The sequence below is a fragment of the Oncorhynchus nerka genome, linkage group LG9b, assembly GCF_034236695.1.
Source record: "Oncorhynchus nerka isolate Pitt River linkage group LG9b, Oner_Uvic_2.0, whole genome shotgun sequence".
NCBI classification, from domain to species: Eukaryota; Metazoa; Chordata; class Actinopteri; order Salmoniformes; family Salmonidae; genus Oncorhynchus; species Oncorhynchus nerka.
This window is the reverse complement of record NC_088424.1, coordinates 42,468,942-42,489,531: the sequence shown is the minus strand read 5'-3', so window position 1 is coordinate 42,489,531 and position 20,590 is coordinate 42,468,942. Positions and strand designations below refer to the sequence as shown.

At 45.8% G+C, this 20,590-nt stretch overlaps 1 protein-coding gene across 1 annotated transcript in view; it reads right to left on the bottom strand.

The window, feature by feature from the left end:
- The window catches only part of scp2a (sterol carrier protein 2a), a 72,612-nt gene that overhangs the window by 7,048 nt on the left and 44,974 nt on the right, over nucleotides 1-20,590 (bottom strand). Inside the window, exons 11-13 of the mRNA XM_065013736.1 lie at nucleotides 7,372-7,479; nucleotides 1,250-1,403; nucleotides 304-397 (exon numbers count right to left, since the gene is read on the bottom strand). Of these exons, the coding sequence (XP_064869808.1) occupies nucleotides 304-397; nucleotides 1,250-1,403; nucleotides 7,372-7,479 (356 nt within the window). The remainder of the gene's footprint in view (nucleotides 1-303; nucleotides 398-1,249; nucleotides 1,404-7,371; nucleotides 7,480-20,590) is intronic.

The window sequence follows — 20,590 nt, the reverse complement described above, 5'->3', positions numbered from 1 at the left end:
TCACATAGCTAGCTAGTGGTACTGGGTTCTGAGACTACCTTGACATTGGTCTCTGGTGACAGACTGTTAAACAGAGATAACCTTATAAAGGCATTATTATAATACAAAAAGCTTTATAGTTAAATAAGTTAAATAACATTCAAATGTGGCACTTAATTGATGCGACAACAAGCAGCAATGACACCGCAGAGTGAGACTGAGGTGAAGCAGTCGTCAGCACCCACACAGAACATGAACACATTTGGACTTTGTATAGGAGGATATAAATGATGAACAGGAAGTCAGTTTGTCCAAGTGGTGTACCTCCTGTAGTTTGTTCTCTATCTCCTGGAAGACAGAATAGACTCTGAAGCCCTCCAGACGTTCTGCTCTGGTGGGGACAGCCGCTATCTGGGACCTAGAAACACACACAGGAACAGAACACGGCTTCAGTTAAGAGTGCGTTCTCAGAGAGAAAAGAGAGGCTAGTAAAAACGCGTGTGTGTGTGTGTGTGTGTGTGCAACATCATCATTGAAGGACAGTCACAATGTAAACGTGTGTGCGCTTGTGTGCAAATGTGTGTGTGTGTACCAATGTTGAAAGGAGTATGGTTCAAGGCCATACTACAGTATCTTTACTTAATCTGTTCCAACACAGAAGATTAAAGTACATGCTGTGGCCACGTCCCAAACACAGAAGGTTATAGTACATGCTGTGGCCACGTCCCAAACAAAACCCTATTCCCTATTAACGGAATTACACCGAGACTCCGATGTGTCACTTTAAAAATGTTTGCCAAAAAACAAAACATTGATTTCAACGTTTAATAAAAACAAACAACTCTATGCACAATGACTACTTTGAACAATTTACACAGTCAAATGTTTTTATAAAAACATTTACTGGAAAAGTTTGATTTTGTTACCAGACTTTTGGATCTGTGTTTTTGTCATATTTTCTGTGTAAATTGTTCTAAGTAGTCCTTGTGCATAGAGTTGTTTGGTTTGTTAAACATGGAAAGAAAGTTTTATTTATTGTACATTTTAAAGTGAGAAATCTGAGTCTCGGCGTAATTCCGTTGCCATGAAATTGCCCCCCCCCCCCCCATACACAAAAAATAAATAAACTGGTTTCTATTATTTTAAACATACGATTTCTGCAAGGATCTGACGGATAACGCCTAGTTATTTAGTTATTTAGTAAATCACCTCAGTTGTGTGTTTCTCACCTAGTCCGTTAATTAGTACATTTGTAGACAGATAGACTCACCTGGCGTCCTGAGGGAACCCCATCCTGTAGAGAGTGACGACCACAGCTCCTCCCAGGCCGATGTTGTGCTGTAGGGCCACCTTCGCCCCCGGGACCTGCCTCCTCTCAGCCTGGCCTCTCAGCTGCCAGCACAGCTCCGCACACTGGGCCAGACCTGAGCAAGCACAGAGAGAGAGAGAGAGCGGGGAGGTCAATGACACATACACAGAGAGATCAGAACAGACAACTGGGCCAGACCTGACTAATCAACCACAGAGAGAAATTAAGGCCAACACAATAGAACAGACCTGAGCAATAACAGAAACCGATAGGGTCAATGCACTGAGTCAATCCCAGAGATCAGAACGCTCAGCAAGACCAGAGTAATCAACAAGAACAAAATGAGAGAGAGAGGTCAGAACACTGGGCCAGACCTGACACATCAACAACCGAGAGGGGAGGTTAATACTGAACCAGACCGGAGTAATACACCACAGAGAGACGAAGGTCAGTCACAGAATTACATGTAGAGCTCTAGGATGTCTGTGAGGTCAGAACACTGGGCCAGACCTGACACATCAACAACCGAGAGGGGAGGTTAATACTGAACCAGACCGGAGTAATACACCACAGAGAGACGAAGGTCAGTCACAGAATTACATGTAGAGCTCTAGGATGTCTGTGAGATCAGAAAACTGGGCCAGAACTGACAAAATCACAGGTCAACGCACTCTACAGCTATATAAGCGTTATATAAGAAAGTCATCATGCTAACAACCAGAGGGATTGGAAAGCCTACTATAATATCTACTTGGACAACAAACTGAACATCACATGTAAGTCTTCATATTTGAAAGGTCTCAATTAACAGATTGATTTCCTATCATAGATTATGGATTTCCCATTTGTCCTTCCTTCCTTCCTTCTGAGCGCACACACACACAACGCGCACACACACACACACAACGCGCGCACACACACACAACGCGCGCACACACACACACAACACACACACACACACACACACACACACACACACACACACACACACACAGCCTGTAAGTGCTAATGCTGGATTGCTAAATCTAACCAGATGGACAACAGGCATTTGAACCCAGAGTGTGGCTGAGGCAGGATGTAATTTCACAAATTAAAAATAACCTTAGGTCCCTGACACAACACATTGCTGGCCCTATAAAAACACAACGACCTTCCATTTTTCTTTTCTAATTCCTACATTGAAAAATGACCACATAGGGCCTCCATTACAGACATTTATAATCCTCTCCGATTTAACCAGGTCGGGTCATCGTGGTCAAAATCTCACTCTCGCTAGCGTTCCAATGCACTTAATTTCCATCAACTCTTGCCTGCCACATCAAAGAGGGTGACAAGTTAACACCCCTCCCTAATCTTGCTGGCCGTGACTCCTAGGTTAACATTCCAGCACATAATAAACCCCAGGAAGAGTAGCTGCTGCCTTGGCAGGAACTAATGGGGATCCAATATAAACCCCAGGAAGAGTAGCTGCTGCCTTGGCAGGAACTAATGGGGATCCAATATAAACCCAAGGAAGAGTAGCTGCTGCCTTGGCAGGAACTAATGGGGATCCAATATAAACCCCAGGAAGAGTAGCTGCTGCCATGGCAGGAACTAATGGGGATCCAATATAAACCCCAGGAAGAGTAGCTGCTGCCTTGGCAGGAACTAATGGGGACCAATATAAACCCCAGGAAGAGTAGCTGCTGCCTTGGCAGGAACTAATGGGGATCCAATATAAACCCAAGGAAGAGTAGCTGCTGCCTTGGCAGGAACTAATGGGGATCCAATATAAACCCCAGGAAGAGTAGCTGCTGCCTTGGCAGGATCTAATGGGGATCCAATATAAACCCCAGGAAGAGTAGCTGCTGCTTTGGCAGGAACTAATGGGGATCCAATATAAACCCCAGGAAGAGTAGCTGCTGCCTTGGCAGGAACTAATGGGGATCCAATATAAACCCAAGGAAGAGTAGCTGCTGCTTTGGCAGGAACTAATGGGGATCCAATATAAACCCCAGGAAGAGTAGCTGCTGCCTTGGCAGGAACTAATGGGGATCCAATATAAACCCCAGGAAGAGTAGCTGCTGCCTTGGCAGGAACTAAATGGGGGTCCAATATAAACCCCAGGAAGAGTAGCTGCTGCCTTGGCAGGAACTAATGGGGATCCAATATAAACCCCAGGAAGAGTAGCTGCTGCCTTGACAGGAACTAATGGGGATCCCAATATAAACCCCAGGAAGAGTAGCTGCTGCCTTGGCAGGAACTAAATGGGGGTCCAATATAAACCCCAGGAAGAGTAGCTGCTGCCTTGGCAGGAACTAAATGGGGATCCAATATAAACCCCAGGAAGAGTAGCTGCTGCCTTGGCAGGAACTAATGGGGATCCAATATAAACCCCAGGAAGAGTAGCTGCTGCCTTGGCAGGAACTAATGGGGATCCAATATAAACCCCAGGAAGAGTAGCTGCTGCCTTGGCAGGAACTAATGGGGATCCAATATAAACCCCAGGAAGAGTAGCTGCTGCCTTGACAGGAACTAATGGGGATCCAATATAAACCCCAGGAAGAGTAGCTGCTGCCTTGACAGGAACTAAATGGGGATCCAATATAAACCCCAGGAAGAGTAGCTGCTGCCTTGGCAGGAACTAAATGGGGATCCAATATAAACCCCAGGAAGAGTAGCTGCTGCCTTGGCAGGAACTAAATGGGGATCCAATATAAACCCCAGGAAGAGTAGCTGCTGCCTTGGCAGGAACTAATGGGGATCCAATATAAACCCCAGGAAGAGTAGCTGCTGCCTTGACAGGAACTAAATGGGGATCCAATATAAACCCCAGGAAGAGTAGCTGCTGCCTTGGCAGGAACTAATGGGGATCCATAATAAACCCCAGGAAGAGTAGCTGCTGCCTTGGCAGGAACTAAATGGGGATCCAATATAAACCCCAGGAAGAGTAGCTGCTGCCTTGACAGGAACTAAATGGGGATCCAATATAAACCCCAGGAAGAGTAGCTGCTGCCTTGGCAGGAACTAAATGGGGATCCAATATAAACCCCATGAAGAGTAGCTGCTGCTTTGACAGGAACTAATGGGGATCCAATATAAACCCCAGGAAGAGTAGCTGCTGCCTTGACAGGAACTAAATGGGGATCCAATATAAACCCCAGGAAGAGTAGCTGCTGCCTTGACAGGAACAAAATGGGGATCCAATATAAACCCCAGGAAGAGTAGCTGCTGCCTTGGCAGGAACTAAATGGGGGTCCTTAATAAATACAGTATAGTGGCTATAGCAACTCCCTTGTTGTGTTCCACAGTGGGATTCAAATGGATTCAATTGTCTTTTTTTTTGTCAACGATCTACATACAATCCTCTATAATTTCAAAGTGGAAGAATAATGTTTAAAAGTATAGAATTTATAAATAATGAAAAAACCTTCATTATATAAGTATTCAACATCTGAGTCAATACCTTTGTGATTCAATTGTGAGTTCTTTTTGTCAACAGCTTTGGCAGTGATTACAAGTCATTCTATAATTCTCATAAAGCTTTGGAAGAATAATGTTTACAGTATGAGTCATTCTATAAGCTTTGGCAGTGAAAGCCTGAGTCATTAATGAAAACTTTCAGTGATTACAGCTGTGAGTCACATCTGAGTCAATACCTTTGGCAGTGATTACAGCTGTGAGTCACTCTGGGTAATTCTCATAACAGCTTTGGCAGTGATTACAGCTGTGAGTCATTCTGGGTAATTCTCATAACAGCTTTGGCAGTGATTACAGCTGTGAGTCATTCTGGGTAAGTCTCATAACAGCTTTGGCAGTGATTACAGCTGTGAGTCATTCTGGGTAATTCTCATAACAGCTTTGGCAGTGATTACAGCTGTGAGTCATTCTGGGTAAGTCTCATAACAGCTTTGGCAGTGATTACAGCTGTGAGTCACTCTGGGTAATTCTCATAACAGCTTTGGCAGTGATTACAGCTGTGAGTCATTCTGGGTAATTCTCATAACAGCTTTGGCAGTGATTACAGCTGTGAGTCACTCTGGGTAAGTCTCATAACAGCTTTGGCAGTGATTACAGCTGTGAGTCATTCTGGGTAAGTCTCATAACAGCTGTGAGTCACTCTGGGTAATTCTCATAACAGCTTTGGCAGTGATTACAGCTGTGAGTCATTCTGTCTCATAACAGCTGTGGGTAAGTCTCATAACAGCTTTGGCAGTGATTACAGCTGTGAGTCATTCTGGGTAAGTCTCATAACAGCTTTGGCAGTGATTACAGCTGTGAGTCACTCTGGGTAATTCTCATAACAGCTTTGATTACAGCTGTGAGTGATTACAGCTGTGAGTCATTCTGGGTAAGTCTCATAACAGCTTTGGCAGTGATTACAGCTGTGAGTCACTCTGGGTAAGTCTCATAACAGCTTTGGCAGTGATTACAGCTGTGAGTCACTCTGGGTAATTCTCATAACAGCTTTGGCAGTGATTACAGCTGTGAGTCATTCTGGGTAAGTCTCATAACAGCTTTGGCAGTGATTACAGCTGTGAGTCATTCTGGGTAAGTCTCATAACAGCTTTGGCAGTGATTACAGCTGTGAGTCACTCTGGGTAAGTCTCATAACAGCTTTGGCAGCGATTACTATACTTGCCCTTTATTATTTTCGTAATTCTTCAAGCTCTGTCAAGATGTTGGGGATCATGGCTAGACAGCAATTTTCAAGTCTTGCCATAGATTTTTATGCAGATTTAATACAAACAGGTTACTTGGCCACCCAGAACACTTCACTGTCTTCTTGGTAAGCAGCTCCAGCGTAATTGTGGCTTTGTGTTGAAGGTTATTGTCCTGCTGAAAGATTAATTTGTCTCCCAGTGTCTGGTGGAAAGCAGACTGAACCAGGTTTTCCTCTAGGATTTGGCCTGTGCTTAGCTCCATTCTGTTTCTTTTCATCCTGAAAAACTCCCCAGTCTTTGCCGATGACAAACATACCCATACTATGATGCAGCCACCAACATACTTGGAAATAAGGAGGCAGTTACTCAGTGATGCGTTGGATTTACCCCAAACATTAGGCTTCGCATTTAGGCCAAAACGTATATTCCTTTGCTGTATTACTTTAGTGCCTGGTTGCATACATAAGCATGTTTTGGAATATTTATATGATGTATATTTTTATTCTTCTTTTCACTCTGTCATTTAGGTCATTATTGTGGAGTCACTACAATGTTGTTGATCCATCCTCAGTTTTCTCCCATTACAGACATTGGAACTCTGTAGTGGTTTTAAAAATCACCAAAAGCCTCATGGTGACAACCCAGTTTCCTTCCTGTCCTGCAGCTCAGTTCAGAAGGACGACGGTATCTTTGTATATGGGTGGTTTAATACATCATCGACAGCATAAATATTAACTTGACCATGCTTAAAGATAATCAGTGTCTGATTTGTAATTGTTACCCATCTACTAATCACCACCTTTCTGTATGAGGCTTTCGGAAAGCTCCCTGGTCTTGGTTGAATCTGCGCTTGAAATTCAATACTTGACGGAGGGATTTTACAGATGTTGTATGGGGGACAGAGGAAGGGTTAGTTATTAAAAACTCATGTCAACTCCTATTATTTCACACAGAGTGAGTCCATGTTACATAGTAGCAACACAAAACATGGTACAGACATTATTTGGCACAGACAACAGCACAAAGGGCAAGAAGGTAATGACAGGAATCAACCTAGCACACAGTTCAATATCCTCCTGGGACTACTCAGGATGTCACGTCCTGTCTGTGTGTTACAGGCAAAGCGTGGATAAAGGCTTTTGTGGGAGTTACTGACTTTCTCAGGAGACTACTGCCCTCTGGTGGTCATGACTGAAATACAGTCACATCACACATTCAGATTCCATCTTAATCTATAATGTAGCTTTTTCAACATTAATTTGTTGCATACAAAATTAGTTGTTGGATTAGGAGGATGATGAAGTCACTGGGTCAGCAGGAGATGGTTGGTGTTGTTTACCTGTAGCTCATAGAGGGGTCAAGGGTTACGAGGTCAGGGGTTATGGGGTGACGGCGAGAAGGGTCAGGGGTTAGAGGTCACTTGGTCATAGTTATTATTACCTGTGGCTCCCAGAGGGTGTCCTTTAGAGATGAGTCCTCCGCTGGGGTTGACCACCCACTGGCCTCCGTACGTGTTGTCTCCTCTGTCTATCAGCTCTCCAGCCTTACCTAGGAACATAGAACACTGATACATTAAATAATATAATACCTTTGATCTTTAAAGCACTTTTCATGTTGGCCTACAGGCAGACAGTCACAAAGTGTGGTACAAAGGTAAAACAGAACGGAACGCTAAGGGAACACAACCAGGGGGTAAAACTCAGAATGCTAAGGGAACACAACCAGGGGGTAAAACTCAGAATGCTAAGGGAACACAACCAGGGGGTAAAACTCAGAATGCAAAGGGAACACAACCAGGGGGTAAAACTCAGAATGCAAAGGGAACACAACCAGGGGGTAAAACTCAGAATGCAAAGGGAACACAACCAGGGGGTAAAACTCAGAATGCAAAGGGAACACAACCAGGGGGTAAAACTCAGAATGCTAAGGGAACACAACCAGGGGGTAAAACTCAGAATGCAAAGGGAACACAACCAGGGGTAAAACTCAGAATGCAAGGGAACACAACCAGGGGTAAAACTCAGAATGCAAAGGGAACAAAACCAGGGGGTAAAACTCAGAATAAGGGAACACAACAAAGGTAAAACACAACCAGGGGGTAAAACTCAGAATGCTAAGGAACACAGGGGTAAAACTCAGAATGCAAAGGAACACAACCAGGGGTAAAACTCAGAATGCTAAGAGGGAACACAACCAGAGGGTAAAACTCAGAATGCTAAGGGAACACAACCAGGGGTAAAACTCAGAATGCTAAGGGAACACAACCAGGGGTAAAACTCAGAATGCTAAGGGAACACAACCTGGGGGTAAAACAGAACGGGAATGCAGAACACAACCAGGGGGTCAAACTCAGAATGCTAAGGGAACACAAAGGGGGTAAAAACAGAACTAAGGAAACAGAATGCTAAGGGAACACAACCAGAGGGTAAAACTCAGAATGCTAAGGGAACACAGGGGGTAAAACCAGAAGAGGGTAAAACTCAGAATGCTAAGGGAACACAACCAGGGGTAAAACTCAGAATGCAAAGGGAACACAACCAGGGGTAAAACTCAGAATGCAAAGGGAACACAACCAGGGGTAAAACCAGAATGCAAAGGGAACACAACCAGGGGGTAAAACTCAGAATGCTAAGGGAAACAACCAGGGGTAAAACCAGAATGCAAAGGGAACACAACCAGGGGTAAAACTCAGAATGCAAAGGGAACACAACCATGCGGGAATGCAAAGGGAACACAACCAGGGGTAAAACTCAGAATGCTAAGGGAACACAACCAGAGGGTAAAACTCAGAATGCAAAGGGTAAAACAGAATGGAACCAGAGGGAACAAACTCAGAATGCTAAGGGAACACAACCAGGGGTAAAACTCAGAATGCAAAGGGAACACAACCAGGGGTAAAACTCAGAATGCAAAGGGAACACAACCAGGGGGTAAAACTCAGAATGCTAAGGAACACAGCCAGGGGTAAAACTCAGAATGCTAAGGAACACAACCAGGGGTAAAACTCAGAATGCTAAGGGAACACAACCAGGGGGTAAAACAGAACAGAATGCCAAGGGAACACAACCAGGGGGTAAAACTTAGAATGCAAAGGGAACACAACCAGGGGGTAAAACTCAGAATGCTAAGGGAACACAGCCAGGGGGTAAAACTCAGAATGCTAAGGAAACACAGCCAGGGGGTAAAACTCAGAATGCTAAGGAAACACAACCAGGGGGTAAAACTCAGAACGCTAAGGAAACACAGCCAGGGGGTCAAACTCAGAACGCTAAGGGAACACAGCCAGGGGGTCAAACTCAGAATGCTAAGGAAACACAGCCAGGGGGTCAAACTCAGAATGCTAAGGGAACACAACCAGGGGGTAAAACTCAGAATGCTAAGGGAACACAACCAGGGGATAAAACAGAACGGAATGCTAAGGGAACACAGCCAGGGGGTCAAACTCAGAATGCTAAGGGAACACAACCAGGGGGTAAAACTCAGAATGCTAAGGAAACACAGCCAGAGGGTAAAACTCAGAATGCTAAGGGAACACAACCAGAGGGTAAAACTCAGAATGCTAAGGGAACACAACCAGAGGGTAAAACTCAGAATGCTAAGGGAACACAACCAGGGGGTAAAACTCAGAATGCTAAGGGAACACAACCAGGGGGTAAAACTCAGAATGCAAAGGGAACACAACCAGGGGGTAAAACTCAGAATGCTAAGGGAACACAACCAGAGGGTAAAACTCAGAATGCTAAGGGAACACAACTAGAGGGTAAAACTCAGAATGCTAAGGGAACACAACCAGGGGGTAAAACTCAGAATGCTAAGGGAACACAACCAGGGGGTAAAACTCAGAATGCTAAGGGAACACAACCTGGGGGTAAAACAGAACGGGAATGCAAAGGGAACACAACCAGGGGGTCAAACTCAGAATGCTAAGGGAACACAACCAGGGGGTAAAACTCAGAATGCTAAGGAAACACAGCCAGAGGGTAAAACTCAGAATGCTAAGGGAACACAACCAGAGGGTAAAACTCAGAATGCTAAGGGAACACAACCAGAGGGTAAAACTCAGAATGCTAAGGGAACACAACCAGGGGGTAAAACTCAGAATGCTAAGGGAACACAACCAGGGGGTAAAACTCAGAATGCAAAGGGAACACAACCAGGGGGTAAAACTCAGAATGCAAAGGGAACACAACCAGGGGGTAAAACTCAGAATGCAAAGGGAACACAACCAGGGGGTAAAACTCAGAATGCAAAGGGAACACAACCAGGGGTAAAACTCAGAATGCAAAGGAACACAACCAGGGGTAAAACTCAGAATGCAAAGGGAACACAACCAGGGGTAAAACTCAGAATGCAAAGGGAACACAACCAGGGGTAAAACTCAGAATGCAAAGGAACACAACCAGGGGTAAAACTCAGAATGCTAAGGGAACACAACCAGGGGTAAAACTCAGAATGCAAAGGGAACACAACCAGGGGTAAAACTCAGAATGCTAAGGGAACACAGCCAGGGGGTAAAACTCAGAATGCTAAGGAAACACAGCCAGGGGGTAAAACTCAGAATGCTAAGGAAACACAGCCAGGGGGTCAAACTCAGAATGCTAAGGGAACACAACCAGGGGATAAAACAGAACGGAATGCTAAGGGAACACAACCAGGGGGTAAAACTCAGAATGCAAAGGGAACACAACCAGGGGGTAAAACTCAGAATGCTAAGGGAACACAGCCAGGGGGTAAAACTCAGAATGCTAAGGAAACACAGCCAGGGGTAAAACAGAATGCTAAGAAACACAACCAGGGGGTAAAACTCAGAATGCTAAGGAAACACAGCCAGGGGGTCAAACTCAGAACGCTAAGGGAACACAGCCAGGGGGTCAGAATGCTAAACACAGCCAGGGGGTCAAACTCAGAATGCTAAGGGAACACAACCAGGGGGTAAAACTCAGAATGCTAAGGGAACACAACCAGGGGATAAAACAGAACGGAATGCTAAGGGAACACAGCCAGGGGGTCAAACTCAGAATGCTAAGGGAACACAACCAGGGGGTAAAACTCAGAATGCTAAGGAACCACAGCCAGAGGGTAAAACTCAGAATGCTAAGGGAACACAACCAGAGGGTAAAACTCAGAATGCTAAGGGAACACAACCAGAGGGTAAAACTCAGAATGCTAAGGGAACACAACCAGGGGGAAAAACTCAGAATGCTAAGGGAACACAACCAGGGGGTAAAACTCAGAATGCTAAGGGAACACAGCCAGGGGGTAAAACTCAGAATGCTAAGGAAACACAACCAGGGGGTAAAACTCAGAATGCTAAGGGAACACAACCAGGGGGTAAAACAGAACGGAATGCCAAGGGAACACAACCAGGGGGTAAAACTCAGAATGCAAAGGGGTAAAACTCAGAATGCTAAGGGAACACAGCCAGGGGGTAAAACTCAGAATGCTAAGGAAACACAGCCAGGGGGTAAAACTCAGAATGCTAAGGAAACACAACCAGGGGGTAAAACTCAGAATGCTAAGGAAACACAGCCAGGGGGTCAAACTCAGAACGCTAAGGGAACACAGCCAGGGGGTCAAACTCAGAATGCTAAGGAAACACAGCCAGGTGGTCAAACTCAGAATGCTAAGGGAACACAACCAGGGGGTAAAACTCAGAATGCTAAGGGAACACAACCAGGGGATACAACAGAACGGAATGCTAAGGGAACACAGCCAGGGGGTCAAACTCAGAATGCTAAGGGAACACAACCAGGGGGTAAAACTCAGAATGCAAAGGGAACACAACCAGGGGGTAAAACTCAGAATGCTAAGGGAACACAACCAGAGGGTAAAACTCAGAATGCTAAGGGAACACAACCAGGGGGTAAAACTCAGAATGCTAAGGGAACACAACCAGGGGGTAAAACTCAGAATGCAAAGGGAACACAACCAGGGGGTAAAACTCAGAATGCTAAGGGAACACAACCAGAGGGTAAAACTCAGAATGCTAAGGGAACACAACCAGAGGGTAAAACTCAGAATGCTAAGGGAACACAACCAGGGGGTAAAACAGAACGGGAATGCAAAGGGAACACAACCAGGGGGTCAAACTCAGAATGCTAAGGGAACACAACCAGGGGGTAAAACTCAGAATGCTAAGGGAACACAACCAGGGGATAAAACAGAACGGAATGCTAAGGGAACACAGCCAGGGGGTCAAACTCAGAATGCTAAGGGAACACAACCAGGGGGTAAAACTCAGAATGCTAAGGAAACACAGCCAGAGGGTAAAACTCAGAATGCTAAGGGAACACAACCAGGGGGTAAAACTCAGAATGCTAAGGGAACACAACCAGGGGGTAAAACTCAGAATGCTAAGGGAACACAACCTGGGGGTAAAACAGAACGGGAATGCAAAGGGAACACAACCAGGGGGTCAAACTCAGAATGCTAAGGGAACACAACCAGGGGGTAAAACTCAGAATGCTAAGGGAACACAACCAGGGGGTAAAACAGAATGGAATGCTAAGGGAACACAACCAGGGGGTAAAACTCAGAATGCAAAGGGAACACAACCAGGGGGTAAAACTCAGAATGCAAAGGGAACACAACCAGGGGGTAAAACTCAGAATGCTAAGGGAACACAACCAGGGGGTAAAACTCAGAATGCAAAGGGAACACAACCAGGGGGTAAAACTCAGAATGCTAAGGGAACACAGCCAGGGGGTAAAACTCAGAATGCTAAGGAAACACAACCAGGGGGTAAAACTCAGAATGCTAAGGGAACACAACCAGGGGGTAAAACAGAACGGAATGCCAAGGGAACACAACCAGGGGGTAAAACTCAGAATGCAAAGGGAACACAACCAGGGGGTAAAACTCAGAATGCTAAGGGAACACAGCCAGGGGGTAAAACTCAGAATGCTAAGGAAACACAGCCAGGGGGTAAAACTCAGAATGCTAAGGAAACACAACCAGGGGGTAAAACTCAGAACGCTAAGGAAACACAGCCAGGGGGTCAAACTCAGAACGCTAAGGGAACACAGCCAGGGGGTCAAACTCAGAATGCTAAGGAAACACAGCCAGGGGGTCAAACTCAGAATGCTAAGGGAACACAACCAGGGGGTAAAACTCAGAATGCTTAGGGAACACAACCAGGGGGTAAAACTCAGAATGCTAAGGAAACACAGCCAGAGGGTAAAACTCAGAATGCTAAGGGAACACAACCAGAGGGTAAAACTCAGAATGCTAAGGGAACACAACCAGAGGGTAAAACTCAGAATGCTAAGGGAACACAACCAGGGGTAAAACTCAGAATGCTAAGGGAACACAACCAGGGGTAAAACTCAGAATGCAAAGGGAACACAACCAGGGGTAAAACTCAGAATGCTAAGGGAACACAACCAGAGGGTAAAACTCAGAATGCTAAGGGAACACAACTAGAGGGTAAAACTCAGAATGCTAAGGGAACACAACCAGGGGGTAAAACTCAGAATGCTAAAGGAACACAACCAGGGGGTAAAACTCAGAATGCTAAGGGAACACAACCTGGGGGTAAAACAGAACGGGAATGCAAAGGGAACACAACCAGGGGGTCAAACTCAGAATGCTAAGGGAACACAACCAGGGAGTAAAACAGAATGGAATGCTAAGGGAACACAACCAGGGGGTAAAACTCAGAATGCAAAGGGAACACAACCAGGGGGTAAAACTCAGAATGCAAAGGGAACACAACCAGGGGGTAAAACTCAGAATGCAAAGGGAACACAACCAGGGGGTAAAACTCAGAATGCTAAGGAAACACAGCCAGAGGGTAAAACTCAGAATGCTAAGGGAACACAACCAGAGGGTAAAACTCAGAATGCTAAGGGAACACAACCAGGGGGTAAAACTCAGAATGCTAAGGGAACACAACCAGGGGGTAAAACTCAGAATGCTAAGGAAACACAGCCAGGGGGTAAAACAGAACGGGAATGCAAAGGGAACACAACCAGGGGGTCAAACTCAGAATGCTAAGGGAACACAACCAGGGGGTCAAACTCAGAATGCTAAGGGAACACAACCAGGGGGTCAAACTCAGAATGCTAAGGGAACACAACCAGGGGGTAAAACAGAATGGAATGCTAAGGGAACACAACCAGGGGGTAAAACTCAGAATGCAAAGGGAACACAACCAGGGGGTAAAACTCAGAATGCTAAAGGAACACAACCAGGGGGTAAAACTCAGAATGCTAAGGGAACACAACCTGGGGGTAAAACAGAACGGGAATGCAAAGGGAACACAACCAGGGGGTCAAACTCAGAATGCAAAGGGAACACAACCAGGGGGTAAAACTCAGAATGCTAAGGGAACACAACCAGGGGGTAAAACTCAGAATGCAAAGGGAACACAACCAGGGGGTAAAACTCAGAATGCTAAGGAAACACAGCCAGGGGGTCAAACTCAGAACGCTAAGGGAACACAGCCAGGGGGTCAGAATGCTAAACACAGCCAGGGGGTCAAACTCAGAATGCTAAGGGAACACAACCAGGGGGTAAAACTCAGAATGCTAAGGGAACACAACCAGGGGATAAAACAGAACGGAATGCTAAGGGAACACAGCCAGGGGGTCAAACTCAGAATGCTAAGGGAACACAACCAGGGGGTAAAACTCAGAATGCTAAGGAAACACAGCCAGAGGGTAAAACTCAGAATGCTAAGGGAACACAACCAGAGGGTAAAACTCAGAATGCTAAGGGAACACAACCAGAGGGTAAAACTCAGAATGCTAAGGGAACACAACCAGGGGGTAAAACTCAGAATGCTAAGGGAACACAACCAGGGGGTAAAACTCAGAATGCTAAGGGAACACAACCAGGGGGTAAAACTCAGAATGCTAAGGGAACACAACCTGGGGGTAAAACAGAACGGGAATGCAAAGGGAACACAACCAGAGGGTAAAACTCAGAATGCTAAGGGAACACAACCAGGGGGTAAAACTCAGAATGCTAAGGAAACACAGCCAGGGGGTAAAACAGAACGGGAATGCAAAGGGAACACAACCAGGGGGTCAAACTCAGAATGCTAAGGGAACACAACCAGGGGGTCAAACTCAGAATGCTAAGGGAACACAACCAGGGGTAAAACAGAATGGAATGCTAAGGGAACACAACCAGGGGGTAAAACTCAGAATGCAAAGGGAACACAACCAGGGGGTAAAACTCAGAATGCAAAGGGAACACAACCAGGGGGTAAAACTCAGAATGCTTAGGGAACACAACCAGGGGGTAAAACTCAGAATGCTAAGGAAACACAGCCAGAGGGTAAAACTCAGAATGCTAAGGGAACACAACCAGAGGGTAAAACTCAGAATGCTAAGGGAACACAACCAGAGGGTAAAACTCAGAATGCTAAGGGAACACAACCAGGGGGTAAAACTCAGAATGCTAAGGGAACACAACCAGGGGGTAAAACTCAGAATGCAAAGGGAACACAACCAGGGGGTAAAACTCAGAATGCTAAGGGAACACAACCAGAGGGTAAAACTCAGAATGCTAAGGGAACACAACTAGAGGGTAAAACTCAGAATGCTAAGGGAACACAACCAGGGGGTAAAACTCAGAATGCTAAAGGAACACAACCAGGGGGTAAAACTCAGAATGCTAAGGGAACACAACCTGGGGGTAAAACAGAACGGGAATGCAAAGGGAACACAACCAGGGGGTCAAACTCAGAATGCAAAGGGAACACAACCAGGGGGTAAAACTCAGAATGCTAAGGGAACACAACCAGGGGGTAAAACTCAGAATGCAAAGGGAACACAACCAGGGGGTAAAACTCAGAATGCTAAGGAAACACAGCCAGGGGGTCAAACTCAGAACGCTAAGGGAACACAGCCAGGGGGTCAGAATGCTAAACACAGCCAGGGGGTCAAACTCAGAATGCTAAGGGAACACAACCAGGGGGTAAAACTCAGAATGCTAAGGGAACACAACCAGGGATAAAACAGAACGGAATGCTAAGGGAAGGGGGTAAAACTCAGAATGCAAAGGGAACACAACCAGGGGTAAAACTCAGAATGCTAAGGGAACACAACCAGAGGGTAAAACTCAGAATGCTAAGGGAACACAACCAGAGGGTAAAACTCAGAATGCTAAGGGAACACAACCAGGGGTAAAACTCAGAATGCTAAGGAACACAACCTGGGGGTAAAACTCAGAATGCTAAGGGAACACAACCAGGGGTAAAACTCAGAATGCTAAGGGAACACAACCAGGGGGTAAAACTCAGAATGCTAAGGGAACACAACTAGAGGGTAAAACTCAGAATGCTAAGGGAACACAACCAGGGGTAAAACTCAGAATGCTAAGGGAACACAACCAGGGGTAAAACTCAGAATGCTAAGGGAACACAACCTGGGGGTAAAACAGAATGGAATGCAAAGGGAACACAACCAGGGGTCAAACTCAGAATGCTAAGGGAACACAACCAGGGGTAAAACACAGAATGCTAAGGAAACACAGCCAGAGGGTAAAACTCAGAATGCTAAGGGAACACAACCAGGGGTAAAACTCAGAATGCTAAGGGAACACAACCAGGGGGTAAAACTCAGAATGCTAAGGAACACAACCAGGGGGTAAAACTCAGAATGCTAAGGGAACACAACCAGGGGTAAAACTCAGAATGCAAAGGGAACACAACCAGGGGGTAAAACTCAGAATGCAAAGGGAACACAACCAGGGGGTAAAACTCAGAATGCAAAGGGAACACAACCAGGGGTAAAACTCAGAATGCAAAGGAACACAACCAGGGGGTAAAACTCAGAATGCTAAGGGAACACAACCAGGGGTAAAACTCAGAATGCAAAGGGAACACAACCAGGGGTAAAACTCAGAATGCTAAGGAACACAGCCAGGGGTAAAACTCAGAATGCTAAGGAAACACAACCAGGGGTAAAACTCAGAATGCTAAGGGAACACAACCAGGGGTAAAACAGAACGGGAATGCAAAGGAACACAACCAGGGGGTCAAACTCAGAATGCTAAGGGAACACAACCAGGGGGTAAAACTCAGAATGCTAAGGGAACACAACCAGGGGGTAAAACAGAATGGAATGCTAAGGGAACACAACCAGGGGGTAAAACTCAGAATGCAAAGGGAACACAACCAGGGGGTAAAACTCAGAATGCAAAGGGAACACAACCAGGGGGTAAAACTCAGAATGCAAAGGGAACACAACCAGGGGGTAAAACTCAGAATGCAAAGGGAACACAACCAGGGGGTAAAACTCAGAATGCAAAGGGAACACAACCAGGGGTAAAACTCAGAATGCAAAGGGAACACAACCAGGGGTAAAACTCAGAATGCAAAGGAACACAACCAGGGGTAAAACTCAGAATGCTAAGGGAACACAACCAGGGGTAAAACTCAGAATGCAAAGGGAACACAACCAGGGGGTAAAACTCAGAATGCTAAGGGAACACAGCCAGGGGGTAAAACTCAGAATGCTAAGGAAACACAACCAGGGGGTAAAACTCAGAATGCTAAGGGAACACAACCAGGGGGTAAAACAGAACAGAATGCCAAGGGAACACAACCAGGGGGTAAAACTTAGAATGCAAAGGGAACACAACCAGGGGTAAAACTCAGAATGCTAAGGAACACAGCCAGGGGTAAAACTCAGAATGCTAAGGAAACACAGCCAGGGGTAAAACTCAGAATGCTAAGGAAACACAACCAGGGGGTAAAACTCAGAACGCTAAGGAACACAGCCAGGGGGTCAGAATGCAAACACAGCCAGGGGGTCAAACTCAGAATGCTAAGGGAACACAGCCAGGGGTCAAACTCAGAAACAGGGGGTAAAACAGAATGCTAAGGGAACACAACCAGGGGTAAAACTCAGAATGCTAAGGGAACACAACCAGGGGTAAAACTCAGAATGCTAAGGAAACACAGCCAGGGGTAAAACTCAGAATGCTAAGGGAACACAACCAGGGGTAAAACTCAGAATGCTAAGGGAACACAACCAGAGGGTAAAACTCAGAATGCTAAGGGAACACAACCAGGGGTAAAACTCAGAATGCTAAGGGAACACAACCAGGGGTAAAACTCAGAATGCAAAGGAACACAACCAGGGGTAAAACTCAGAATGCTAAGGAACACAACCAGAGGGTAAAACTCAGAATGCTAAGGGAACACAACTAGAGGGTAAAACTCAGAATGCTAAGGGAACACAACCAGGGGTAAAACTCAGAATGCTAAGGGAACACAACCAGGGGTAAAACTCAGAATGCTAAGGAACACAACCTGGGGGTAAAACAGAACGGGAATGCAAAGGGAACACAACCAGGGGTCAAACTCAGAATGCTAAGGGAACACAAACCAGGGGTAAAACTCAGAATGCTAAGGAAACACAGCCAGGGGTAAAACTCAGAATGCTAAGGGAACACAACCAGGGGGTAAAACTCAGAATGCTAAGGAACACAACCAGAGGGTAAAACTCAGAATGCTAAGGGAACACAACCAGGGGTAAAACTCAGAATGCTAAGGGAACACAAAGGGGTAAAACTCAGAATGCAAAGGGAACACAACCAGGGGTAAAACTCAGAATGCAAAGGGAACACAACCAGGGGTAAAACTCAGAATGCAAAGGGAACACAACCAGGGGTAAAACTCAGAATGCAAAGGGAACACAACCAGGGGTAAAACTCAGAATGCAAAGGGAACACAACCAGGGGTAAAACTCAGAATGCAAAGGGAACACAACCAGGGGGTAAAACTCAGAATGCTAAGGGAACACAACCAGGGGTAAAACTCAGAATGCAAAGGGAACACAACCAGGGGTAAAACTCAGAATGCAAAGGGAACACAACCAGGGGTAAAACTCAGAATGCAAAGGGAACACAACCAGGGGTAAAACTCAGAATGCAAAGGGAACACAACCAGGGGTAAAACTCAGAATGCTAAGGGAACACAACCAGGGGTAAAACTCAGAATGCTAAGGGAACACAACCAGGGGTAAAACTCAGAATGCTAAGGGAACACAACCAGGGGTAAAACAGAATGGAATGCTAAGGAACACAACCAGGGGTAAAACTCAGAATGCAAAGGGAACACAACCAGGGGTAAAACTCAGAATGCAAAGGGAACACAACCAGGGGTAAAACTCAGAATGCAAAGGAAACACAACCAGGGTAAAACTCAGAATGCTAAGGAAACACAGCCAGGGGTCAAACTCAGAATGCTAAGGGAACACAACCACAGCCAGGGGTAAAACTCAGAATGCAAAGGGAACACAACCAGGGGTAAAACTCAGAATGCTAAGGGAACACAACCAGAACGGGTATGGAACACAGCCAGGGGTCAAACTCAGAATGCTAAGGGAACACAACCAGGGGTAAAACTCAGAATGCTAAGGGAACACAGCCAGGGGTAAAACTCAGAATGCTAAGGGAACACAACCAGGGGTAAAACTCAGAATGCTAAGGGAACACAACCAGGGGTAAAACTCAGAATGCTAAGGAACACAACCAGGGAAAAACTCAGAATGCTAAGGGAACACAACCAGGGGTAAAACTCAGAATGCTAAGGGAACACAACCAGGGGTAAAACTCAGAATGCTAAGGAAACACAACCAGGGGGTAAAACTCAGAATGCTAAGGGAACACAACCAGGGGTAAAACAGAACGGAATGCCAAGGGAACACAACCAGGGGTAAAACTCAGAATGCTAAGGGAACACAACCAGGGTAAAACTCAGAATGCTAAGGAAACACAGCCAGGGGTAAAACTCAGAATGCTAAGGAAACACAACCAGGGGTAAAACTCAGAATGCTAAGGAAACACAGCCAGGGGTCAAACTCAGAACTAAGGGAACACAGCCAGGGGTCAAACTCAGAATGCTAAGGAAACACAGCCAGGTGGTAAAACTCAGAATGCTAAGGGAACACAACCAGGGGTAAAACTCAGAATGCTAAGGGAACACAACCTGGGGATACAACAGAACGGAATGCTAAGGGAACACAACCAGGGGTCAAACTCAGAATGCTAAGGGAACACAACCAGGGGTAAAACTCAGAATGCAAGGGAACACAACCAGGGGTAAAACTCAGAATGCTAAGGGAACACAACCAGAGGGTAAAACTCAGAATGCAAAGGGAACACAACCAGGGGGTAAAACTCAGAATGCTAAGGGAACACAACCAGGGGTAAAACTCAGAATGCAAAGGAACACAACCAGGGGGTAAAACTCAGAATGCTAGGGAACACAACCAGGGGTAAAACTCAGAATGCTAAGGGAACACAACCAGGGGTAAAACTCAGAATGCTAAGGAACACAACCAGGGGTAAAACAGAATGGAATGCAAAGGGAACACAAACCAGGGGTCAAACTCAGAATGCTAAGGGAACACAACCAGGGGTAAAACTCAGAATGCTAAGGGAACACAACCAGGGGGTAAAACAGAATGGAATGCTAAGGGAACACAGCCAGGGGGTCAAACTCAGAATGCTAAGGGAACACAACCAGGGGTAAAACTCAGAATGCTAAGGAAACACAGCCAGAGGGTAAAACTCAGAATGCTAAGGGAACACAACCAGGGGTAAAACTCAGAATGCTAAGGGAACACAACCAGGGGTAAAACTCAGAATGCTAAGGAACACAACCTGGGGTAAAACAACGGGAATGCAAAGGGAACACAAC